Below are 27,393 nucleotides of genomic sequence, written 5' to 3'. Positions count from 1 at the left end.
CCCCCCCCCAAATTGGGCTACAAACAGCACCCCTGCCCCCTTACTTTCCTGCGTGTGCTCCTCCCTTGGTCTGTCACTCTCCTGTTCCTGTGTGTCAGGGGGCCCCCGACACATAGGAGCAGGAGAGAGATAGAATGAGGGAGCAGAACCTTCTGCCTGCCTCCAGAAGCCTTGCCAATGCCGGGCCTCCCTTGGAGGCTGGGCCCAGGGAATCTCCCCGTCGGCAGCACTGCCTGTCTGTCAGGAAGGAAGACAGAACCTCTGTTCTGGAAACTGCTGAGGGTTAGAAAAGGGTCAGAACTGCTTTATTCTGGCAGAGCACAGAAGGTTCTGGTACTGCTTAAGGGCTGTCCCTAAATGGCCTCTACATTAGAAACAAAAGGAGAACTGGAAAGCCAAGAAGCCAGACTTTGTATAAGTGCAATACCAGAGAAGTAGACAGACATGCATTTCCTTCTGTGCTGTGTGAAAAATCAAAAATAGAAAAAATGTGCTTTCTCAAAGAGAAAAGCAAAGACTTCTGGGGAAATTCTGGGCCAGAACATTTTAGCCCCTCTTCTGAGGCTTCAAATGAGACTAGTGGCTCATGCATGTCCAGGTTCCAGTCCTACAAACCATCTTGTAAGACCTGGTGTAGATTATCCATTTAAGGATCCAAGGTCTCTCTCTCTCTCTCTCTCACGCTTTCTTTCTCTTACTTTTCCTACATATTCTTGGTCTCTTGTGTCTTTTTCTTTCTGTCTCATCTCACCCTCTTCTTTGTATCTTCCCCCACTTTTCTTTCTCGCTCCCTGCTATGATCTTCCAACAGCTAGAGGGAGCAGTTTCCCAGTTCTTTAGTTATTTGCCATGCAAGGTGCTTCTCTTTTTCTCCTGGTCCCCCCGTCGCCCTTACTGATCTGTTCCCAGTACACCAGGAAGCTGAGGACGTGAGAAGCAGCTTTTGTAGTGAGGGATACTATAAAAGTGCTTGGAGATTGGGCTTTATTATCTTTATTGTGTGATACAGTGAGATAGAAATGACACTCCATATCCTCTACATTGTAATACAGTGAAATAGAAAGGAAGGAGGTGCAGGAGCTCTCTTGTTCACATGGAGATCAGAGTAATTGGGATTATTGACAGGGTTTGCCTCCGATGGGCAAGTGCAGGCTGATTGCAGTGTGCCACACAGGGAAACGCTTATTTTAAGTGTGTGGCTGTCCAGCTGTTGAACATGTTTAACCGGTCAGGCTATCAAGCCCTTCCTATGGGGGATTTTGATCGATTCCCCTGTGGCACCAGCCTCTATGGGTCTCAGAAGAGTTTCTGCAATGTTGGTTCTGTAAAAAATGACCTTGATCACTTCACAGTAACAGCTGGCCAGTATTTTCCTGGTAAGTTTAAATATTCAAACGTCATATGGTTTATTATATGGGTAACAACTGTACCTGGACTAGGTTACTGAGAGATCTGTGTGACAAACAGCCATAAACACAGCTCAGACTGGCTAAAATAATAACTGCAGATCCCAGATCTGTGGGTTTTAAGATCTCAAAGGTGATCTGTGGGTTTTAAGATCTCAAAGGTTATCTGTGGCATATGCATTAGTTGTGATTTATATATCTCCAAACTGTCACTGGCTTTCTCAGAATTACTTAAGTAGATACTTTCTGTCTGTAAATTGCGAGTCTCTTAATATTTCTCTTGGAAAGTTGATTTGTGGAACAATTAAAATAATCTTCATAAAATCATCTTTATTAGGATAAAGCAGTGACTCTCAAGACAAGTCACTGGGACACATCCAGCCAGTCTGGTTTTTCAAGATATCTGCAATCAAGGAGACAGATTAGTATACAATGGAGGCAGTACATTACTAATTTATTTCATATTAAATTATTGTGGACATTCCTAAAACCAAACTGGCTGTATGTGTTTTGTTAAAGATATTGAGAATGACTAGGATATAGGAATTGTGCACTGGATCTTGTCTATGTCAGTGAGTGTGTTAGTATATATCTCATATGCCAGGCCTTGACAATTTTTCTTTGGCTTTAGGAGCAGTGGCTCAGACTTCCCTCGACCCCCACTGTTTCCATTTAATATGAGTGGGAAAGGAGGGGGAAGTCTCTGAAGTCTACTACAGCTTCTTTAGAGCCTTATATACAAGGGTCTTTTCCCTTCTCATGTCCAAGGGAGAAGAAGGCTTAGTAAATCAGGCCCATGAAGCCCTGCAGGCCACTGGCAGAAACAGAGAGCCAGCAGCCCCCATCCCCACTCCCTACCCAGTCTCACCCTGTCATTACATAGAGTTGCTCTCTCACTCTTCCCCATCTACCTTGTTGTCACCCAGTCTAGCTCACTCTCTCTCCCCACCTCTGTTGTCTCCAGCCTGTTACTCCCACCAGTCTTCCTCTCCATCCCACCATCTCCATTCTCTCTTAAATTAGTCAACTCCAAGCTCCTGCTGCCCACTCCCTGACCAGACCAGCTCACCCTCACCATCCAGCAAGCCAACATCAGCCATCCCTTAGCCCCTGTTCCTGTCTCATCAAGCCAGTCAGCCTCCCCCCAACCCTATTCCAACCCTATCACAGCCAGTCAGCCTTTATTCCTGCAAGACAGCCTCATACTTCTCCTCTAGCTCCCCTACTAATCACGCTGCAATCTGTGGAGCAAGAACATCTCCTCTCTGTCACCACTGCCACTGGAACAGGAACTTCTCCCTACATCACTTGGCTCTGAGTGAGTCTGAGCCACATGGTGCGTGTCCTCTGTGTAGTTTCATCCCTAGCTTGATGGCCATATAAAGTGCTGGTCACCTTACTGCGGCAGGGAAGTGATCACACAAACTGCAAATATTTAATTGATTTGAGCAAGGTTTTAAGTAGGCAGTGCTCTACGTCTTACTGTTGGATATTGCAAATTTCATCACTATTTTATAGTTCTTGTATATTCATGTCTGTTAGCCTGCTGTAAAAACTCTATTTCTTTTCTCTCTATTTCTGTCACTTTCTGCTCTCAGCTGCTTGCATCTGCCAGCCTGCTCCTCATTTAACCCTTAATTTTCTGTTCCTTCAGGAGATAAGTCTCAAAGCTGTTTATCATGGATCTGCCACGGAGTTGTCACAGTGTTGGCCACCATACTGCTGTTCCTCACTTTTCCTATCTCTGGATGGTTTTCCATAAAAGTAAGATATGGCCCTTAAGCCTCAAAAGCGTACAATATTTAAATTGTAATTTATTTACAAGTTTATATTCTAGCAAAAAAAGGTGCTTAGTGTTAGTATTTGTACAGCTATGGAAACACAAATGATTTTTGCTTTAATGTTGCTTTCACCTTCCCCCCCCCCCCCCCCCCCCCCCCCCAAAAGTCTGTGGACAGCAGTGTTTAATTGTGGCCACGTGGGGTCAGCAACTGCATGGATGAGCTTAGCAGATATGCAGATCAATAAGAAATGAGGAAGAAGTTTAACCCAGCTTGCCTGGGAGCATAGCCTGCATTTAGTAACACAGTAAACGGTAACCGAATAAAGACCATCTAGTCTGCTCAGTTGTTTTGTCACAAGTGCCATCTACAGTGTTGAGCCATCTCTTAAGATTTCTCCTTATCCAAGACAGTCTTTTTTTTATCTTCCTCTTTGATACTTCAAGAGCATACAAGAACCTTATTTAGTTCTCTTCAGCATTCACCATTCCTGATGTCGCTGATGTTGTTGTTGCCTAAACATCTGACCTTCTTGTTCCCCTGCATAGCCTACCAGACAGACCTAGATACATGAGCACTTGCATTTCTGCTAGAATTTCTGCTTATAGAACTTGTGCTAGAGTGACCCAGCTATGACCCCCTAAAGTGTTGATCCTCAGGCTTTCCTTGAATGAATAAATTTGATACCTAGAGGGAGGGGCAGTAAGCTTTGTGCATCCCTTTGTACGCAACTTCAGGTGCTTCCGGGCATGGCTGCTTGGAGGAAGCACTTCCCAAAGATCTTGCTCTTTTTAGGATATTTTGTAAGTTCATGACGATATAAATTTGTTCCTAGAAATTTAATAATGTTAGTTCAAGCGAATGTGGTAAAATGGTTCTGTTGCTTACTGATTTGTGCTTTATTACTGGGCCCTCAAACCGTGGCTTTAGAAGCTCACTATAGTATCCCCAGTCCTGACCTCTCATCGAGTCAGAGCTAACTGAAATAGTCATAGATTTTACTAACAGCCAGTGCAGGCTTGAACCTCGGACAATATTATTCACTGTGTATCAGAACCACACTACTCTCAGGCTAAGGCGAGACTTAAGCCATATCTGGATTTTAAAAAGGTTTGAACACAATCCTGGAGGAAAAGTCCATAGGCTGCTATTGAGACAGACATGAGAAGTAACTGCTTGCCCTGGGATTTGTAGTATGGAGTGTTGGCACGATTTAGTTTTCTGCCAGGTACTTGTGACCTGGCTTGGCCACTGTTTGGAAAACAGAATACTGGGCTAGATGGACCATCGGTCTGACCCAGTATGGCTACTCTTGTGTTCTTATGTCACTTAGTTAATGTGCAAATCCGTTTCATTAACTGCTACATAGATGCTAGATCTGTTGTTAACAAGGTGGGATAAATAAAAGACTGGATTAAAGAAGAACAATTTGGATTTCTTCTGATCTCTGAGGCTTGGCTGCATTTGAAGGTGGATCCTGTCGTCAATGATTTATGTCCTTTTGGTTATAGTATATTTCCTGTTGCCAGAAATAAAAAACGAGGTGGTGGTATAGCAATAATATATAAATCATTCTTCAAACTAAAGCCAATTTCTGAATCACTCTCCCTGAAGCTTGAAATTGTTGCATATGACATCAGTGATGACATCTTTGTCTGGTTTTACTCTATTGTCCGCCAGGTAACTGGAGTAATGTAGAAAATAATATCTTTGAATTCATTTTTAATGCTTGTGTCCTTTCCGACAATGTTCTCTTGCTAAGAGATGTCAGTTTTCTGGTTAAACCTAGTGATTCCCATACTACGAATTTATCTCCCTTCTTAAATCATTTGCAATTTTCCCTTTGTGCTGGTAATCTCTCCCATATTAAGGGTCACCAGTTAGACCTTTTAGCTTATAGATTTACTGATCCTGTAAATTTTGGCATTTCAGAGCCATCTTGGACCCCTACTCCGTGGTCTGATTACAGTTAGCTGACTCTAACACTTTATTAGAATGCAATTGTTATTGCTGGTAGGTCGGCAAATAAATTAAACACCTTTGTAACAAAATTAATGCAACTGAATTCTGGTCTCGTATGCCATGTGATCAATTACTGTCAGCTTCTTCTTCGGATTTCTTAGAATATTGGGACACCACCTGTAGGAAGGTTTTGGACCTAATACGCCTGAGAAAACCAAAACTGAGACCTAGGGCCTTGTTTACTAAGGTGTGTTAGTGTTTGTAGCGCGCTAACTATGTAGGCGCCTATAGGGATATTGTAGGCATGTAAATGGTTAATGCGCGTACATGGCTAACACATGTTAGCAACGTTAACGCGCCTACAATGCTGCTTAGTAAACAGGGCCCCTAGTAAGAAATTATCTCCATGGTTCACAGAGGAGCTTTTGGAGGCAAAAAGGAATTGTAGGTGGCACAAAAGAGCTTGGTCAAAGTCCAGAACTGCCGAAAATTGGTCCATCTGGAAAACATTGTCTAAGGAATATAAACATAAAATCAAGATAGCCAAAACTTCTTACTTTGCAAAGCAGATAGATGGACCCTCGATAAGTATTAGGAAGCTTTATTTCTTGGTTAATTCATTGTTACATACTCAAATTGTATCAGCCATTACCGAATTCATCCCATCTGCAATTGAACTTGCAAATTACTTTGCACAGAAAATTGGTAAAATCCGTGCTGAGCTAAATCGTCCTAGCTCTATCTTGAATGATTATTTTGGTTTACCTATTAATTCCTTAGGGGTCCTTTTACTAAGCCACATAGGCGCCTATGCGTGTCCAACGTTCGTACATTTTGAACTACTGCCCAGCTATCGCATGGCCTAGGTGGTAATTTCATTTTTTATGTGCATCTACTAGGCGCGTCAGAAAATATTTTTTATTTTCCGGCGCGTGGCGCTAACCGGGCAGTAATCAGCATTGTACATGTATTGACCATTACCACCTGTTAACATGTGAGACCTTACTGCTAAGTGAATGGGTGTCAGTAAGGTCTCGGACCCAAAATGGATGCGCACCAATTTTTATTTTGCCGCACTTCCATTTCCAGCAAAAAAAAAAAGGCCTTTTTTTTTTTTTACAGGCGCACTGAAAAATGGATCTGCGCATGTCCAAAATACATGCCTACACTAGCGCAGGCCATTTTTCGTCACACCTTAGTAAAAGGACCCCTTAGAGTGCTCTCCTGCAGATAGGGTGTGGTCATTCTTTTCATTGCCAAAGATTCTGTACATTTTTTTTTCTTTTTTTCACATTGTTTATTGGATCTATGCCCAAGTTATTTACTGAGGACTGCTCTAGATTTATTTATTTGTTGTCTCCCATCAATTCTGTCCTGTATGCTATCTCAGGGTTTTTTCCCTAAAGGTAAAGTCAGTATAATTCTTACTCCTATTCCGAAGAACCCCTCGGCTAGCAGGAGTGAAGTTTCCAGTTATAGACCAGTGGCCTCCATACCGTTGTTAGTAAAGGTGATGAAAGGTTTGGTGTCATCTCAACTCATGGAACACCTTCACTTACTCTCTACTCTACATAGCTCTCAATCTTGGTTCAGACCTGCATATAGTACAGAAACTGTATTAACCACCTTGATAGCCAACTTTAGGAAAGAACTGAGCCTAGGTAGGAAATTTTTAATTTTGCAGTTTGATATGTCTAGTGCTTTTGATACAGATGACCACTGCATTTTACTGAGTTTGATGGATCATTTTGGTATCTGCGGTACAGCTTTGCAGTGGTTCAATGGATTTCTAAAATCTTGACATTATCAAGTAATCAGACTGGTGTTTTGTCTCCGTCTTAGCCCTCTGTTTGTGACTTTCCTCAGGTCTCCCCTCTTTCTCCTATTCTGTTCAATTTAATGATGGCCCCCACTAGGTAGCTAGAAATTCTGTGGTTTTAAGGCCTTTATATATACCATGACATTACCATTTTTATTCCATTTGTGGATAATTTAGTAGAAATATTGGCTACCATCAAATCTGGCTTGGATCTGATGGAATCCTGGGCCATTAATTTCAAACTTAAACTTTACAAAGATAAAACCAAATTCCTAATTCTGACTAACTCCTATCATCCTGTGGTCAGTAAGAACTTCATTATACCCATTAGCTACCACTAAGAAAATTCTGGGTATAACTATTGACCAGTATCTGGCCTTTGAACCTCAGGTTTCTAAGATGGTTTCCAGTGTTTTCAATACATTGTGAAGTGATTACACCTTTCTTTTCAAATTCTGTCTTTCGATCTTTGGTCCAAACATTAGTACTTTCCAGATTTGATTATTATAATGCTGTTTACTCAGGTTTGAAGTACTCCTTAGTCAAGAAATTAAAGTTGGCGTAGAATGTATGTGGAGCTCCCCGCTATTCCAAAGCAACTCTTCTCCTGGTTAAATTACACTGGCTTCCAATAAATTCTCGGATTACCTTTATGCGTTGTGTACTTGTTTATCAAATGTTGTATGGTCTGTTGCCTAGTTACATGCAAAACCCAATAGATTTGCCTTCAAGAAATGCTTTGCCTTCATCTAGGGACTCTCTGCTTCATTATCCAAGTTGTAAGAAAGTTCATTATAAATCTATTCATACTGCAGTCTTTACCTACCAAGCTACAAAGTTGTTGAGTTCTCTGCCAAACCCACTAAGATATGTCACTGATTACCTATTATTTTGTAAGCTTGTAATCCCTTACCTATGTTAGTGATTGTTAGTTCCTGGGCATGTTAGGTATCTTACCTTGGTTGTTGTATAGAAGCGATGTTTATGGATTGTACACTAGAATGCTCAAATTACTTGTATTATTGGAAATGTTTCCTGTTAGCCGCATTGAGCCTGAACTTGTTTGGGATAATGTGGGATGTAAATGTCACAAACAAATAAATAAGCTACGGTGAGTCCTTGAAATGGTGACTTTTGGTCCTCTCCCTAGCTGACAGGAAAGTATAGCATAGAGGTGGGGCTACTTCAGTCGTATGGGGCTGGGGTGGTGGCCCCCATTCACCCTATTCCCTAACCCCTAAGGAAGGTTCAGCCGATTCTGTCCCACATGATAGCATTGTTAAGTGCTGTTGGCAACGTGCCTATTCCCAGAAATACAGAGTATTTGTGAAAGAACAGTTTAAGAAATGTAATGAGTTAGCAGTAAAGTGTTCTGAGATGAAGATGCTGCCATGGTCTATATGTGCATTTGAACACACTGGATCTGCAATACCCCTGCATGAGGTTGCTAAGATTGTAAGCTCTGTCGAGCAGGGACTGTCTCTTCATTTTCAAATGTACAGCTCTGCGTACATCTAGTAGCGCTTTAGAAATGATAAGTAGTAGTAGTACTAAAGAAAATAAGGTTAACTTAAATTAGCTCCTCCTTGTACTGAAATCATTTAAAGGTTTGAGTGGAGCTGTTCTCAGACTGTCTGCACTGATTTCACTTCATGGAGCTGGAGGGAGAGATAGGGAGACTGGAATGGTTCCCTCTTTGCATTGCATGACTGGGCTACTCTGCGGTTCCAGGAAGTTGGCATGTAGCTGACAGTAATGCTGTGGTGAGCCTACAGCAGGATTGACCTGGAAAGGAAAGAGAAGGAATAACGCACAGGGCGGTGGATCAGGAGAGCACAGAAGAATGTGTTTTAAGGTGTGTCTATGCCCTTGATGCTCAGTGGAACCTTAGGCAAGTCACTTTATCTCTTTGTGTTTTCAGGCCCCAGTTAAAAACAAGCTGTCGATCTTCATCTGGCTTCAGGGCTGGTGTTAAACGTGCTGGGACCCCAAAATTCAACAGCAGGCTGCATCTTCTTCAGCTTTGTGCAAGCTTTGGACTATCTGTAGCATGGGGGCCCAGGGCAAGTGCCCTGTTTGCACCCCCCTCCCAATGCCAACCCTTTCTGGCTTTTCCATCACCAAACGTTATTAAAATTTATTTCAAACCAATGTTCCTCGGTGATAGCCACGCACAGTATTTGTATATGTGTCCAGTAGCTTTAAAATGACTCGCTACCTTCTGTTTTATAACCTGTGTTTGTATACCTGTTAATGCTTCTGCACATGGCCTTGTAAACACAAGGGATGTACAAATAATAGAAACAGAGAAGGCATGGGAAACTTTTTGAAAGTATTCTGCCTTTGCTTTTGCTCCACAGATAATCCCGAACTACGAGAAGGTTGTGGTGTTTCGCCTGGGCAGGATTAAGCACCCCAAGGGGCCCGGGGTGGTTCTGCTGCTGCCATTCATTGATCAGTGGCAACGGGTTGACCTCAGAATCAGAGCATTCAACGTGCCTCCCTGTAAGGTGAGATGGACTGCCAGTAGTCCAAAATGGTCAGCTCTTCTCTTTTTTTCCTGACTCTTCACTTTTACCTCTGTGTGACAGTTTTGACAACGTTCAAGGTCATAATCCTATGCCTGAGAAGTCATAGGACAGGGGTGGGCAATCACAGTCCTTGAGGGCCACAATCCATTTGGGTTTCCAAGATTTTCATAATGAATACGCATGAGATTGCTATACATGTATTGCTCCTATTGTATGGAAATCTTGAAAACCTAAATGGATTGTAGCCATTGGTGATCGTGGTTGCCCACCATTGTCATAGGGAGAAGCTGTCAGTTCTGGTTGAGAGAGAGAGGATAATCACTACACTGGGTAGTTGATCCGCACTGAGGGAATGAGGTTACCACAGAAGCAATCGGAACTGGGCCCGTTTTATAGGGCCAAACATCAATGATACCAGTGAGTTAAAACTAGTTCCAGTGGTCAAGATGTCTGTGGTAACTATGGGCCCTCTCTGGAAAGCCCTGCTTTGACAGCAGTCTTTAACACAGAAGTTATGGTTTAATATTTATTTTATTTAATAACTTGTATACTGCACAATCCAATCATTCTAGACAGTTAACAAAAAAATATATTCACTTAAATTAAACAAACCACATAAAACTACACATCAGAAAGACCATACTTACAAACATTAGTATATGTAAACTTTTCAGCCTATACAATACCTCAGTATATCCAGTTCTGTCCTTTTAATTGAACACTTCCACCTCTCCATATACCTGTATAAAAAGGTAGGTCTTCAGCTCTCTGTTAAATTGTTTTACATACTGGATTTTTCTCAACCTCAATCTAAGCCCATTTGGTCTTATCACATGGTACGATGGTACATCTTGTATGAAATGATCAGCAGATCTCAAAGATCTAGAGGGTTGATATAGATGTAACTTAGCAGGGAAAGAGATATAGATATAACGTAGCAGGTAAAGGGGATGGGATTTGATATACCGTCTTTCTGTAGTTGCAATCAAATGGTTAAGCCACATTGAACCTGCCATATGGTGGAAAAGTGTGAGATACAAATGCAATAAATAAAGAAATAAAATATAATTTGGAAAAGTACTTTTTAGACTATATTAATCCTCATGGAGTACAATAAATTTGAAAAGGAAAAAGCCACAGCTCCCTCGCCTCCACCCATATTGTAAATCTTTCAGGTTGAAAAGGACTTTATCAGGGTCAATTATCTTCATAGGCATAAAAGAAAACCCTTTTTAAAAGGAATAGTTAAAACTCAAGCTCAGTTTCAACTGGATCCACCCAGTAAATATGACAAAATCTGAAAATATTCAAAGACAAGATGCACTTTTGCTTCTGTGAATCAAGTCATATTGACTGTGGCCAGAGTTTTGCTATTTCAGCTGTCTCAAGGTGAGAACAGACAATCAGCATATTTCAGCACAAACCATCTTCATGTCACTTGATCTTTTCTCTTATACTCCATAAGGTTAGTCAGACAAATGATATACCAGCAGATAGACTTTGGAATGAATTTTCATCTGTTTCCTCTACTATGATTGGAAGAATTTGGGGAAGGGCAGCTAAGAGAGAAGGTTCCTTGGATATTTGTCCATCATTTTATTTAAATGCAGGTCCTTCTCAAAATACTGCATTTATAAATAATGTGCTGTTGGAGGGCATTTATCCTAATGAAATTGCTTCCGTTGCTCTCACTCCCATTCCTATAAAAATTAGAAGGGGATCTCACTCAGGTTGATAACTTCGACCTGTAGCGAGTATTCCCTGGATAGCAAAGCTATTAGAGTTTGTGGTGAATCACCAATTTTTACTCTTCTTAGAAGAATCTATGTATTTGCATTCTTCTCAGATTGGGTTCCACCCAATGCATATTACTGAAACAGTGCTAACAGTGCTTACAACAGAAATAAAGCGATACTTGGCTCTGGGCAAGGAAGCAGTTCTTTTACAGTTTGATATCTCGTCAGCATTTACTACTACTACTACTTGACATTTCTAAAGCGCTACTAGGGTTATGCAGCGCTGTACAATTTAACATAGAAATTTGATGCTGTAAATCACAATCGCTGCCTCCCTTTGGCGGTGCTATCCATTGCAGGGCAAGAAATCAAAATGATGTCCACGCTGAATTCAGTGTGGTCATGATTTTGTTCCCTTGCACTGTCTTGCCCTGCAATGGAGAGCGCTGCCGAAGAGAGGCAGTGACAGACAAAGGAAATTATTACAATGAGAACAGAAATGGATATTCTGCCTGAAAACCTTAGAACCATCTGGTTTGAACACTCGTATAGAACGGTGTTACCTCTTTTGAATACATCGAGGATTTAATTGACCCCTGAGTGTTCCTGAATTGTGATTGGATTGAGGTGATCTTGGCATCTGACGTCAGGATATAAAGAAGAGGAGCTATGCTTGTAGATTTTTGAGAGCCATGGTTGAGCAGAAAATGCGCGATTAAGAAGTATGAACTGTTTTGTTTTAGATTTTGTTTGGGATCAGAGTTATGCAAGTGAATCTGGGAGACTGCTCTATATCAGATCATTGTGCAAAGATAAGTACATTTTAAAAGAAAATTTGAAAAAAATTAAAGTAGTAGTATATTTTTATTGCACGATGGACATTGAGTGATTTTTAAGGAAGGATTTTGTGCCAATGATGAAAGTTTCTGCTCTGAAGGTATCACATGACTTGGGGCTCTTTGAGGCTTTTTTCTTTTTTCCATTAAATACTGCATATACCATTTGAAGCAGTACCACCAGTCAATAAGATATATTGGCCATTAGAAACATCTCCACATGTAAGTAGTAGCATTTACACGTTTATATCACATACACATGTATATATCGATTTCAGAAAGTTACTGATTTGGATTTATGTGATGATCTTAAGGTTGCTAAACAGGTACTAAAGGTGATGGCGAAAGCTAGAAGGATGCTTGAGTGCATAGGGAAAGGGAGGTGGTGATGCCCCTGTATAAGACTGGTGAGACCTCATTTAGAATATTTTGCTCAATTCTGAGGACCACACTTCCAAAAAGACATAAACAGGATAGAGTCGGTCCAGAGGGTGGCTACTAAAATGGTCAGCAGTCTTCGTCATAAAGTGTACGTGGACAGACTTAAAGATCTCGATATGTATACTTTGGAAGAAAGGCAGGAGAGGGGATATGATAGGACATTTAAATACTTATTCGGCAAAAATGCAAAGGAGGCGAGCCTGCTTCAATTGAAAGGAAGCTTTGGAACAAGGGGACATAGGATGAAGGTGAAAGGGGATAGACTTAGAAGTAACCTGAAGAAAATAGCTTTTCACGGAAAGAATGGTGAATTCGTGGAACAGCCTCCCGGTGGAAGTGGTGGAGATGAAAACAATATCTGAATTCAAGAGAGCTTGGGAGAAGTACATAGGATCTCTGAGGGAGTGATAGGGAGAACAGTTTGCATGGATTGGCAGACTGGATATGCTAAATGACCTTTATCTGCCTTCATTTTTCTGTTTCTTTTTACACGTGGAGATCACACAAAATAGAGATTTCAAATGATTGTTGTTTGGGAGTGACTTGGGCAGGAGTAAAAACTGTACAAGTATTTACCATTTTATTGAGGGAATACACTTATATGGAGAAAAAGGTACCTGTTGGGGTTGATACCAGCTCAAGGGCATGTATAGGATTTTAAAAAGTGCTCTATTCAGGGAAGGCCACAGCTTTAACTTGTTTTCATTTTGAAGGTGGGTATAAACAATGAGGGATTATACAGAATGACTCCCTCAACCCTCTATTCTCTTGTTGTTTATACCCACCTCCAAAATGAAAACAAGTATTCAGTTGGTAGCACTTACATGAGGTTTGTATAATGGAGCAGCTAGATGTGGACATTACAAAATCACCACTTCCACATGTAATTGGTCACAGTTCTGTTTGTTAACTGTCAAGTTTGTGCCATTTATTCTCTCATTTTTCAGCTTGTATCTTTGTGAAATGGTTGCTCCCACTGCATGTGCAGGCAAATATGTATGCGCTCTTGTAGGTATTTTTAAAAGTTTCTACGATGGCAGACCCTTTTCTAAACTACAACAGGAATTGAACACTTCACGACAAGGACATTTAAATTCCATTCTCTATATTCTATGTAAAATAGGGGGTTTTATCCACCAAGGAAGCAGCAGTGAGGAAAGAATGAGGTTTAGTTGGTGGCTCCGGTGGTGGTGATGAAGATTAAGGTGCAGACATTTAGCTGCAAAGAAGAAGGAGCCAAGGATGATATGACCTGGTCTGGAAGGAGGGTGTTAACAGCTTGTAGCAATGAAAACAACTGAAGTACTGGGGCTGTGTAACAGGGATATTGACTTACCACAGTCTGAGCATATTACGATGTATTTGAAGCATTTACGGTGGCTGCCTGTTGTTTATCATGTAAAGTTTAAACAACGAGGGATTATACAGAATGATTCCCTCAACCCTCTATTCCAGGATTACCAGGATTGTTCTTTTTATTTGAAAAATGTTGTTAAATGGTATGTGCCATTGTGCCCCTTGTGACCTGCAACGGCTTGTGATCTTGCTGTGCCCCCTCTACAACGCTTGCACTTGGAACTGATGAAGAATGGGACTTGCTCAATCTCAGGGCCACTTGAATGGAACAAATTGCCTATAAAACTAAAAAAAAAAAAGAGTCCCAATTGGTTGCATTTAAGCGACAGTTAAGGGGCCATTTATTGTGTCTGGCTTGCTATGTACCTACCTGCTGAATGAGGATGCTTTTTTGATTTGTCTAGTTGCTTTTGGACTGTTGACCTCTGTTGATTATGGTTTATTTTTGTAGATATTATGTATGTTTATTGTTTTCTGCTTTGGACAAGGGCAGATTATAAATAATAATTCTAAATCTGAATGTGGGAGGCCAAAGGTAGGTGTGTTGGTGCCTCAGTTTGGCCATTGCACATACTATATATAGTAAAGAGATTTTATCTAGGGTCAATTCTTCAGCTGCTATTATTCCAGAAGCTTTACAGATTACCTTGGCACTTCCAGAAGTGTAATGCACCATGCAATACTCTTGGAGGAATACTGTTAGGCTCTGCTGCCGTACTCAGGAAGGATTCTGGTCAGAACTCTTGGTGTGCTTCTCAGAGATAATCTCTCTGCTCATGTCTTTCTGCAGGTGACAACCAAGGATGGAGCAATGATCTCGGTTGGTGCTGATATCCAATTCCACATCTCGAACCCGGTTCTGTCTGTCATGGCTGTGCAGAATTTAAACACAGCCACCCGGATGACAGCCCAGAACCTGATGGTTGGAACCTTGAGCAAGAAGCATCTGAAGGAGATTCAGATGGAGAAGCTGCGCATTTTAGACCACCTGCTGGTGAGCCTTCCTCTTACTTATTACTTTGTCAATATTCTTTCCCAGCCTTGAATTACACTTTCTTTCCTTCTTCCAATCCAGCATGCTCTGTATTCTGTGATATGTTGACTATTGCTTCTGGAGAAGTGAGACCCCAATATTCTTATTCAGAACCCCTGTCAGCTATTACTACACCATTAGACCCAACACAGAACAATATGACATCAAAACACAGATAGAATACACTTCTTTGACAGCTCTAGTGCTGTGAGTTATAACACTAATTCACAAGTCATTCTTCTGCTTCTCCCTTTGTGCTTTTCATTTCTCTGGTTTGGGGGTAGGGGGCACAGTTGTGAGAGATATATTACTACTTGACCCCTGAAATTCTCTTAGGACACTTTAGTGGACTCATAGCCCCAAGGACAGTCTAGCATGGTGTCTTGTAATTACTATGCTCCCTTCTACAGCCCATCCTTCTTCCTTCTGTGCAGGATGCATTTGCGTGGTAGGATTAGACAAAAAGTTTCCTTTCTTCTTGTCACCTCCCCAGAATGTACTAGGACCAAGGCAAACTGGACAAGGCCTAGTCCTCAGCACACAGCATACTGATACCCCTGGTTCACAGTCACTATATTTCAACATAGTGAACCAATGCATCAGTCATCAGAGGCCGGCCTGCTCATTGTTAATATGTATATGAAAAGAAAAGGGAATGTGTTACAAACATATTGGTACTCCATTATAGTGTGGCATCCCTTACTGTAGCACCACATAGGATGCATTGGTGGGTGGAATGACTCATTGCATGTGTGCATAGTGTATGGGTGTCTTTGGGGAGAATTATTGAGAGATAGAGAGAAAATTTAAGATCGGAAAGCGGAGAGGGAGTTACATGGAAGAGGGAAAGTATTCTGTAAAGAGCAGAGTGATTGAAAGTAGCATGGCAGAAGACTGCAGATCATGACCAATTGGCCTATCCAGTCCTCCCAGTTACTCTTGTCTATAGTGCTAAGGATATATCTCAGCCACCACCCATAAAAACTTGACCAATTGTAGGGTATGCAATGCTTAGAAAATGTCTCTGAACCCAAGTACAATAATGAGAATGAATATCTTACCATGATACTCTTTTATGCATAAAAAAGATGTACATGAAACAATTCTGTGTTTCTTGAGATGCAATGTAGAAAGCAGAGCTGTGGAGTCAATACACTAAACATTCAAGTCTGACGCCTCTATTTTTCCGACTCTGATTAGGCTTTAATTTTTTTCTTCTGGATCTAAAGTACTGCTAAATATAACTTTAGATTCAGGACAAAGAGATAAGTATAAAATTAATTTACCATATATTATAATGGGTTTTTTTATTTTGAAGCTGGCGTCAGAGTTGGTACATTTTTGCTGACTCCGACTCCACAGCCCTGAAAGTAGAGATAATTCTAAGACTGATTAGGATTCAGTGAGTGAAATAGTAATTGAACCCGTAGTTTCCTTAGCACAAGTAATTGGTTGAGTAAAATTAGGTGTTTAAATAATTAGGTAATAAGTAATCCATCCTACAGAGTAAATGCATAGCTGAGCCTGGATGTCCTGTCCTGTATAAAAGTCCAAAAGGTTCTGAGTTGGGTTGAATTAACTTTTACAGAGAAGATCAATCATGCTGTTGTCCAAATAAATTTTAGAGGACCTATGACAAAGACTAGTTGACACTCATTTGGCAAGACAGGTCTACAAGACCATTTCTAAACGTGAGGCTCCATTGTTCCATACAGTTGAAAAACTTGAAGACTACAATAATCCTACCCAAGAGCAGTTGTCCTGTCAAGAGCGTCCTGAGAGTAAAGCAGAAGTGAGCTGTTTACGCTAGGATGTCTTCAAATGTTGCAGAGTTGAAACAGTTCTGCATAGAAAAATGGGCCAAAGTAAGAATTAGACTGACAGTGTGGGAAACTTTGACTCGACGTTATTGTCATTCAAAGGAGTGCTAGCAGATATTAAATGAAGGGTTCAAACATTTTCACACAGGGATATATATTGAATCTTTTTGCTAGAATAAATAATCAAAATCTATCTTTTGTTCTGAGTTATTTATTTGATGGTATTATCTTTCTCTCTTATCAAAGTTTAGATCAGATCCTGATAATCTTTTCAGTAAAATTGTACTAAATTAGACAATCCTAGGGGGTTCAGAAACTATCTCAACACTGTAGTTCCCTGTTGTCTTCCTCTGTGGTTCTCTACTACCCTAAGTAGATAGATATATAAGTTCCCATACCTAATCCAACACCCAGTGCCCTCTGCTGTTTAACACCAACTTTTGTAAACAGCTACTAGAACTCATGCTGTCCAAACATCTGACTGCTTAGTGATCTCAGCAGATAGTACCTGACTATCACTATCCCACTGATGTCAGCTTGGTTGGTTTAAGAGGAGTTGTAGCCTGATTGGTTCCAGCTCAGCTACCATATAATCTGTGTGGGTGAGCGTGGAAAGAAGATACAGATCACAAGATGAGAGGCATTAGCAACAGCAAAGTAGAAGGTGCATGTTCATTAGCAGAATGTATGCTTTCCTACTGTTTTTTGCATCCTCCTGCCTTCTCTGCTGTTGTCCAAGACTTGTCCATTATGGATTTAGCACTGCTACTGTCAACTTACATTTTTCAGGTTGACCTCAATGAAAATACCAAGTTCTGGGGCCTAGAAGTAGATCGAGTTGAGTTGATTTTTGAGGCAGTGCTGAAGCCACCTGAAGACTTTGTCCCTGGGCCTCTGATTGTACCACCTACTGTTCCAGGATTGGAAGGGCTGGTTGGCCCCATTCAGCAACTTGCAATGCACTTCCTTAACAACAGTCTGGCAGTAGCCAATCAAAGCTCAGAGCAAAATGAAAAGCCTGATGCTGGTGAGTGTTGTGCAAACTTGTGGGGTGTTTTTCTTTCATTTTTGATAAGCATTATAATTTGGGGCTCATTTTCAAAAGAGAAAAATGTGTTAAAAGTGGCATAAAGCAGCATTTGGACATTTTTCTTACAAAAATATCCAAATCAGTATTTTTGAAACCCATTTTCCAGATGTTTTTCTCCTGCAGTGTGTCCAGATCTCAGGGGGATGATTTAGGCATTCCTAAGACCTGGACGTTTTTCAGTCATAATGGAACAAAACAAAAATGTCCAGGACTGAAACTAAGATGTTTTGAGCTAGACCTGTTTTTAGAACAAATAAGCCAAGTAAAGTGCCCTAATTGACCAGGCTCTCCAAAAAAAAAAAAAAAAACCTGGCACACCCAGAGCATTGCTGCTATTCCCTTACCGTGCTCAGATGGAAGAAAACCCTGGGACCCCCCCCCCCCCCCCCCCAAATGACACACTCGCCCCTTTTGTCTGCCCTAAGCCCCCCCCCCATGGTACACTCTTCCTTTTACTCTGCCCCCAATCCCCCACTGCACACTCACCTTTTCTTTGCCACTTCTGATTTTTAGCCATGGGAACGGCATGCGATGAAACTACAGTGTAGTAAATTTAAAACAAATATTAAACATTACCTGTATCGCATTGCGTTTAGCTTGATATCAACATACATCCAACTGAAGACTCCTGAGGAAGGCCCTTGCGGGCCAAAACATGACTCGTTTCAAGTCTTGGATACTTAATAATGGTGATAGTTCGGACATCGTCTGCTGCCCTTCCTACTCTCTGAACTTACATTTCCCTCATTAGCAGGACGAGTCACAAGCTCTGGTTGTTATTGGCATTATTCACAGTTTTACCACTGTACCATTGTTTTTAGAATCCATCTACATTTCTTACTGAAAGTCATCTCTGACTTCAGTAACATAACAAAATGAGCATAGGACAGTTCCACACCTTCGTCTGCAGTTGTATACTGCTACTTATGCTACTAATTCTCATCTCCCTTTTAAATGCATGGTTGATTGCATATATTATGTGAGTGTGGGCCAAAGTCGTAGCCGGTGTCTGCTCCTCTGCCATCATTGTACCATTATGCCTGTCATACTCTTTCAGACCATGGTTGGCCTCAATAGAAGCAAGCCCTACATATAAGGAACATCTAAAAGCTATGCAGAGATAAGTTAACCCTTTGCATGATGGTGATAGGGCAGCTACACTATGTTGAATTCCAACCAAATTGATTTTGGTGTCTAAACTGAAAATTTGTACAAATGTGTCAGTTGAGGCTGATGACCACATCCATACTTTTGATACCTGATTCGGAAATATATAAAAGTGCTTTTAATGCAACTGATGGTCACAGCCCTAGTCAATCTCTGCTTCTTTACAATTATTGGCATCTTCAAGGCAGACAGTGGTAGTCAGTAATATAAAGTCTTCTAAAGTGTATTTGCCTGACTTGCTTCAACTTACCACAGCAACAGTATCCAGGTTGCAAAGAGTACTAATCAACATTTGGAATATCACATCCTCTTGCATTCTCAGCTTGGGAGTAACCTGTTTGTGGCTAATTGGATCCTACTTGTCCATGGAGAAAGTGAAGTTACTTACCTGTATGACGGGGTCTCTATGGACAGGACTATAAATTAGCCACACAATCCTTTCCACCTTCTCCCTACAGTTGAAGCAAGATACTGTTTTCCAGCTATACAAAAGAGTGATGAGGAGAAGTGACTGGCATACACTTTCCAGGCTTTCCTGGGCTCTAGAAGAGAAAAACTGTGCTGATGCCATCATGTGGTGATGTTACCTATGTGTGGCTGATTTATCCTGCTGTTCATGGAGAGCCCATATTATAGGTAAGCAGCTTTGTTCTCCATGGTTTGCTCAGGATCCATTACCTGACAAGTTGCAAGATGCTGTAGTACTCCTGGGCTTCCAGTGTTGCCATGCCGCTAGTCTTTATCATTGGTTTTCAAATTACTTCTCTGCCATTGTATTGCAGGTGAAAATGTTGAGCTGTTGAATGAGCTGGACCCTCCTTCAGTGGTACCTGTCTCCTGCAAGGCTGACCTTAGTGCAGATGAGATGATCTCCGCCGTGGAGCTCTTCCTGTCTGAGTCCTTGGTTAGTCACGTGGGTGCTTGCTACCAGTTCAACATTATTTGCCCTGAGGGAGAGCGGAAAACCTACTTCCTGGATCTCACAACAGGTATGGCAATGTTTTCTTATTCTGAAAAGCAGTTGCATCTCCTGCTTGCTGCAAAATTAACATATTCCAGGAGACAGATCTTGCAAACATAAGAGTATCCATACTGGGTCAGAGCAGTGGTCCATCTAGCCCAGTATCCTGTTTCCAACAGTGGCCAAGCAAGGTCACAAGTACCTGGCAGAAACCCAAATCATGGCAACATTCCATGCTACAAATTCCAGAGCAAGCAGTTGTTTCCCCATGTCTGTCTCAATAGCAGACTGTGGACTTTTCCTCCAGGAACTTGTCCAACCCTTTTTTAAATCCAGATACGCTAACCACTGTTACCACATGTTCCAGAGCTTAACTATTCGTTGAGTGAAAAAATATTTCCTCCTATTTGTTTTAAAAGTATTTCCATGTAACTTTCTTGAGTGTCCCCTAGTCTTTGTACTTTTGGAACAAGTAAAAGATTGATTTACTTCTATTCGTTCTACACCACTCAGGATTTTGTAGACCTCAATCATATCTCCCCTCATCCATATCTTTTCCAAGCTGAAGAGCTCTAACCTTTTTAGCCTTTCCTCATATGAGAGGAGTTCCATCCTATCATTTTGGTTGCTCTTCTTTGAACGTTTTCTAATTCCACTAATTTGAGATACGGTAAAGGTGAGGTGCAAGATCTGCTGGCAGATTTTTCTGATCTAAACCCACAAATGTTGTTACTTTTAAGTTGAGATGAAGAAGATAACCAACGGGTCCTCTTCTTCCTGCTTTTCTCTTGTATCATACCTTATAGCTGAAATTAGATGCTTCGAAAATGACTCTTGGTTTAGCAGCAGGTAGGAGGTGCTGTTATTCATCTATCCCATAAATTTATTCCTGTTTTTCTTTTCCATCTCACTGTTCCTTTCTTGTTCTTTATTTCAATTTCCTTACCTATTTCCAGTTATTCTCTCCCTCTTTTTCAGATTAAAGAATCTTTCTTGGCATGACAGTTGTACTTGTTTTGTCAGATAGTACATACAGTCTCCACAGGTCAAGCAAGCCCCAGGGGAGCAAAAAAGTTCTCAAATGCTCTCTGTCTGATCAGGCATAGGGTATCTTAGAATTAGAATTATGTAGGGAAGGATGAAGGGTAAGGTTAAAGTCCCCTCCTTCAGCAATAGTCTTCTCTCCCCATAATTGAGTAACACTGTATTCAGGTTATCAAAAAACAAACTATGGTCAGCATTGGGTGCATAAACATTAAGAAGCATATATAGCTGTCCACTGAGTTGCACCTTAACCAGTATCCAGAACCAACTCTCTGATATACCAAGGAAAATGGTTAGACAGGACTATAAGAACTCCCTTAACCTTTTGCTGCATCTTGCTAGACGCGCACAAAATAGTAGGGAATTCCCTGTGCGATAGAAGCTTTTCATGTGTGGGCAACAAGTGTGTTTCTTGCACAAATCCCATCCCTGCATTCAATTATGTCAGCTCCTTAAAAAGGAGTCAACGCTTACACAGGGTATTCAGATCCATAACATTTAAGGATACATAGACCAAATTCACCATAGCCATAATTCAGGAAAGCATATATCCAGTCCCCATCTCCCAAACCACCCTCCCTCATACAAATGCACAGCAACCAGATAAGCATCAAAATCAAAGAAACAGAACAGTATGATAACCTTTATAGACCACCCCAACCCCATCCCACCTCTCCCCATTCCCCATAACCAAACTGTAACACTCCGGCTATCAAACAGAGATGCCAAGGTGTCACGAAGAGGATGAAACTGTCATCACATCATTGTATTAACCAACAGTTTAAAGAGAATTGCGTGATCCATCACTCCTGGTGTCAAATCAGAAACTGTCTCATAAATTACTTCTCATAGCTGTCTCTCAGGTGGTTCTATGCTCTGGGAGCATCTTCTCTGAAAGTTGTCTCTTCAGCCACCCTTGACCACTGTGCCATTTAGGATGCTCCGGTAATAGCAAAGTCTGGCATCCCTTAGTGCGAGGTTTCAAGCAACCTTCCGGGGCAAGCACTGCCTGTGCTTCCACCACAATTTAAATTTGGAACAACTTGCCCTCCTGGTACTAGGATAATGCAAAGGGGTTCTGCCAGCAGTATCAGATCCCTTTTTCCCAAAGGTATTGCATCAGCAGGCGCATTTCTCTCAGACGCTTCAAAGTTATCATGGAAAGGTCCTGATAGATAGTAATGGGAAAGGTGTCCCACTCAAATGTCCCAGCTGTGTGCACTTTGGTAAGGTCCCTTTCTTTTAATTTAAAGTCATAAAACACGCTATAATGTCCTTCGGCTGATTAGACCGGGCACGGCCCAGAGCACGGTGAGCTCTCTCCAGTTGATTACTGCGTGATCCATCAGCTGTTTCAATAGATAACAGCTGACTTATGATTTTTTTTGTACCACTTCCTCAGAATTCAAGTACTCTGGATCTTTCAGGATCCAAAGCGCTGGTTCCTCCGGTGGCTTCAATTCTCCAAGTCCTCAAGTTTATCTAAAATATGTGTTGTCGCAGCCTTGTCCTCCTACATTTTCCTATCCCAGTCTGGAGCACCTTGATGTACTCATCAAAACGCGTTTCTGCCTCCTCAGCCCGTTTTCCAAGATCAATAAGCTTCCATCTTAGTTCCATACTTAGCACTGAAAATTCAGTGTGCATTAATTTAAGATCCTTTTTGATTCCCCTCAACGAAGTGCAGTGTGCCGCGCTACTTTCTTAGGCAGCCATTCACTGGGCTGACGTCACTTCCTTCAGCATTGGCTTTAATCGATATAGTAAATGCAACTGATGGAAAGATGCACGTATCACATTTCCAATCTGATCTTGCATTGTGAGATGGGCATCCAGCAGCACCCCTAACAACCTCATTTCACTTCTAACAGGCACCTCAAATCCACCTACTTGTACTGTCTGCTGCCATCTCTCATCCAATACTCTTCCCACAACCATGATTTCAGTTTTCTCCAAATTCAAGGTAAGCTTGTTCACAGCGATCCAGTCACCTGTACAATTCATATATATTGATATCTGACTCGACAGATCTAACCCCCACAAGACTTTTGGGTAAAAAAAACCTGAACATTGTCAGCATAAAGATGGTGGTCAAACACCCGACACAATGGGGCCATGTAGTACTAAATGAAAGAGCAGAAAGAGCCGTTCCATCCCTCTTTGAACTACAATAGGTTCTGAGATCTTTCCCCCACTACGAACCTGTATGACATGTCCAGACAAATAGGAGGCAAACCACTCATAAACTTTACCAACCACTCCTAGCTGTTTCAACCTAAGCAATAACATAGTGACATCTACTGAATTAAACTTGGAGGAAACGTCCAGGGATATCAGTAGTGCAGTCCGTGCCCTATATGATAACCCTAAAGCGGTTATATGGGCAATTGGTGTCTCCTTCCTAGAAAATTCTGACTAGAGATACATCCAACCTAGGATTGGGTGCTCCTGTCCCAGAGACACTGGTCTGCTCAGGAGACTGAACTTCACAGCAAGCTCCTAGAGCTGTGGGCAATATGGAACACTATAAAGACTTTCAGAGATCAGCTGTTGAACCAAATAGTTCTAATCCAAACAGATAATTAAGCTACCATGAACTACATCAACAAGCGGGGGGAGGGGTTACAGGATTCTGCCCCTTGTGTCAGGAAGCAGTTGGAATGTGCAGTGGGCCTCCAGCCATGGCATGGTACTCAGGGCCACATACCTGATGGGCAAAGACAAAAGTCCAGCGGACAGGTTGAGCCAGGTGATGCAACCGCATGAGTAGTCTGTCAGTATGAGCATTATCTGGAAGATCTTCTGAGAGTGGGGATCCCTTTGGTGGATCTTTTTGCCACTCATCTCAACAACAAAGTCTTTCAGTACTGCTCCTGACTCAGTTTGCATGACAGACTAGTATCAGATGCCTTTCTTCTAGATTAGGGGAAAGGTTTTCTGTATGCATATCCTCCCATCCTTCTGGTCGGGAACACTCTGCAGAAACTCAAGCAGTATACTGTGATCCTCATCGCGCCTTACTGGCCAAGACCTGGAGTTTTCCTCCGAAGAACCTTGGGGATTTGAGTGTTCTCCGACCTTTATCACACAGAATGAGGGATCTCTTCTGCATCCCAACCTCCTATCCTAAGTCCTCATGGCTTGGATATTGAGAGTGTAGAATTTGAATCCCTTCAACTGCTTGAGGGTGTTTCAAGGTCCTGCTGGCTTCCAGAAAAGATTCCACTAATACCTTCTGCATCTAAAAACAACTCTGTAAGGGTTCACTTCAGTGCAATCAGCGCTTACCATCACCATGTAGAGGGTAAACCCATCTCTGTACAGCCTCTAGTTATTTGTTTTATGCGAGATTTGCTTCTGACAAAGTCCCCCCATCAAACCTCTGACTGTATCATGGGACCTTAACGTCATCCTTACTCACCTGTTCAGAGCTCCTTTTGAGCCATTTGACTTTTGCTGTCTGAAGTACCTGACCTAAAAGGTCTTTATTTTTGTTGACAGTCAATTCAGCTCACAGGGTCAGTGAGCTTCAGGCCCTAGTAGCTGATCCACCTTACCCAAAATTTCTTCTTAATAGTATAGTTCTCCACATACGTCCTGGTGAAAGCACACTGCACACCTGGGACTGCAGGTGAGCCTTAGCCTTCTATCTGGTGTGGACTAAAGCCCATAAACAGTCCACCCAGCTTTTTCTTTCTTTTGACCCAGACAGGATGGGGGCAGCCATAGGTAAACACACCTTATCCAATGTGCTAGCAGATTTCATCTCCTTCAGTTATGCTCAAGCTGGGCTGACTCTGGTGGGTCATGTCACAGCTCACAATGTCAAAAGCCATGGTGGCGTCAATAGCTTGAGATCAGCCTCCATTGAGGAGATTTGTGTAACCTTAGCTACATCTGGGTATATCCAAAGTTTCTGCCCATGAAACAAGTCCTGAGAGTGACTAAAATATTGCTTCACAATTGAATTTACATCTTGCTCAAAAATCATAGGCACTAATAATGTAGATGTCGCGGTTGAGTCAGTAATAGATTCTTCAAGAATAACTGAAATATTATTCAAATCCAAAGGTTGAGCAGATACTTGGTCTACAACGACCTCACCCTGAATATTTTTTGTAGGAACTAGCAGTTCTGCAGAACTTATTTTGGTTTATTGAATCCAACTCCACCAGTAGGCCCATTCATTTCTGTTCTAGGCATACCGTCACATTTGGCTTTTTTATGTTGTTAAAAGTTATTGGTTCTGGTTGGTCTTGCCTTTGTAAGTTCTTATTGACTGTTGCTTGTTGTTTTCCCATGAGCCTGGTAGCTAGGGCTTCCCATATGTGAGTACATACTATCCTGCTTGTCCTCAGAGAAAGCAAAGATTCTCACCTGTAGCAGGTGCTCTTAGAGGACAGCTGTTCTCACATTCCCTCCCACCTCCCCTAGGACTTGAATTCTTTATGCTTTTTAGCCAACTGTGGGTCCTGTGTGAGTCAGGCAGCTGGGAAGGCACATGTGCACGTGCTGTAGGGCCTGCCAAAAGTTTCTAGAATTGAATGTTGGATTTTCTCCTTATTGGTGCTCTGTGGATGGCATCACCCACGTGTGAGAACATATGTCCTGCTGTCCTCGGAGAACACTTGCTACAGGTGAGTAACTTTACATTCAGGTATAAATACTACTATCTCAAGCTGCATTAGTCAATTTATATAATAATGAGGTGTTTTGCATGTGTTTGCATCTAATTATTATGTATCCTGCAATAAATTAAACTAATGTGCATTGCATAAAATAATTGATTTTATTGCCATGTAACACGCATTAAGGATCTGTTTTCCCTGGTTTTCAGTCTTTCACCAAAATATTTATCTAAAAGCTGAATTTGGCACCTTTGGTGGCACTGAGTCATATCTCCTGCTTATTAGCTCATCTCCTGCTATTCTTTGTATGTGTTTGTGTGTCCTTTGCAGGCAAAGGAAAGGCTGGCTATGGAGAACCTGAACACAAACCTGATGTAATCCTGGAAATGGCAGAAGCTGACCTTCAGGCTATGGTTTGCGGTGACCTCCGACCTTTGGGAGCATACATGAGCGGAAGACTGCTTGTGCATGGAGACTTAAGGACCACCTTGAAAATAGAGGAGGTCTTCAAGGCAATGACGCGACGATGATACACCTCTTACATCAAATTCTTTGAGTCCTTTCCAAGCCATGACACGAGGCAAGAATGGAAACTGCAGAGGGGAACCAGGAACAAGTTCCATTCTTCAAAGGGGCACCCTCAAACCAATTCTAGCTAGTGTTGCCAACGGACCTTCTCATGCTCAGTGTCATAGATTTGAGGTCTTGCCCAATTTTCTAACAAGTCTAAGTACCCCATTGTGCCGAAAGATTGTTTTGCGGTAAAGGTTATAAACTCAGCAAGATCATGAGTACAAAAGAAGCAAGAGGACACTTTATACATGGTGTTCCTAATGGTTGAGCAAAAAATGATTTTATATAGATAACAATGTTCAATTAAAGATGTTTTTAGGTTTGGTACAGAATTAATCTTAAGAAGGTGCTATGTATGTACCATCTCTGTCCAGCACTTGATAGTATTTTGGGGAGAAATCACTAACACAGAAGGCTCTAGAAAAACCTAGGACTGGTTGTCGTTCTCATGCAGACTTAGAAACTCAGCTGGCAGCACTTCTGAACAGGAAAATATATTTATTGACTTTTTTAATTTATTCAAAACAATTGATATATCACACTATCTACAAATCTAGGCAGTACACAATAAAGCATACATAATATTAACTAAAAACATCTAACGTCATCATAAATACAATGAAAATTCAGAAACACAACGGCAATATTGTATGCACAGAAAGCTAAAACCCCTTCAAAAAAGTAAATCCTATGTTATATATAGCAAATATAGGGCCCAGTTTATTAAGCAGCAGTGTAGGTGCGTTAAACATGTACATGCCTACAATATCCCAATAGGCACCTATAGGCCTGCTAAAAACATTAACACACCTTAGTAAACAGGGCCCATAGAAAGTTATAACAATATAAGAAAATCCAGGCTGGGTCAAACCCAAGTCCATTGAGATAATCATTGTGTCTTTAACAGTGGCAACCTAGGTTACAAGTTGCTGGTGAATCCCAAAAGTAGATCTATTTTATTTATTTTATACATATATGTTTGTTCTGCTGTGTAGAGTCTCTTTCCTATTTTATGAGGGTGTTCCCTTCTATGATATGTTGTGATGTCTGCTTTATTTTTATTTTGTATACCCCTTTGATCTGTTAGCTGGAAAAAATGGTTTTATAAATTTATAATAAACATTCATTTCCAGGGATGAGCAGAGGCTCTCAATTCCATCTGGTGCATAATTTTGATGATCCAGGTCTTGTTCAAACCTCTTGAAACTC

At 41.4% G+C, this 27,393-nt stretch overlaps 1 protein-coding gene across 1 annotated transcript; it reads left to right on the top strand.

Annotated features, from left to right (window-relative positions):
- Positions 1-902: 902 nt before the first annotated feature.
- Positions 903-27,393, top strand: STOML1 (stomatin like 1). The gene is made up of 7 exons (XM_030187098.1): positions 903-1,376; positions 3,061-3,170; positions 9,329-9,478; positions 14,659-14,862; positions 17,511-17,748; positions 19,761-19,967; positions 25,942-27,393. Exons 1-7 carry the CDS (start codon positions 1,217-1,219, stop codon positions 26,139-26,141), a joined length of 1,269 nt encoding a protein of 422 aa, XP_030042958.1. The 5' UTR covers positions 903-1,216; the 3' UTR covers positions 26,142-27,393.

The sequence above is a fragment of the Microcaecilia unicolor genome, chromosome 1 (genome assembly GCF_901765095.1).
Source record: "Microcaecilia unicolor chromosome 1, aMicUni1.1, whole genome shotgun sequence".
NCBI lineage: Eukaryota > Metazoa > Chordata > Amphibia > Gymnophiona > Siphonopidae > Microcaecilia > Microcaecilia unicolor.
Note: the sequence above shows the minus strand (reverse complement) of the source record. Positions and strands in the feature narration are given on the sequence as shown.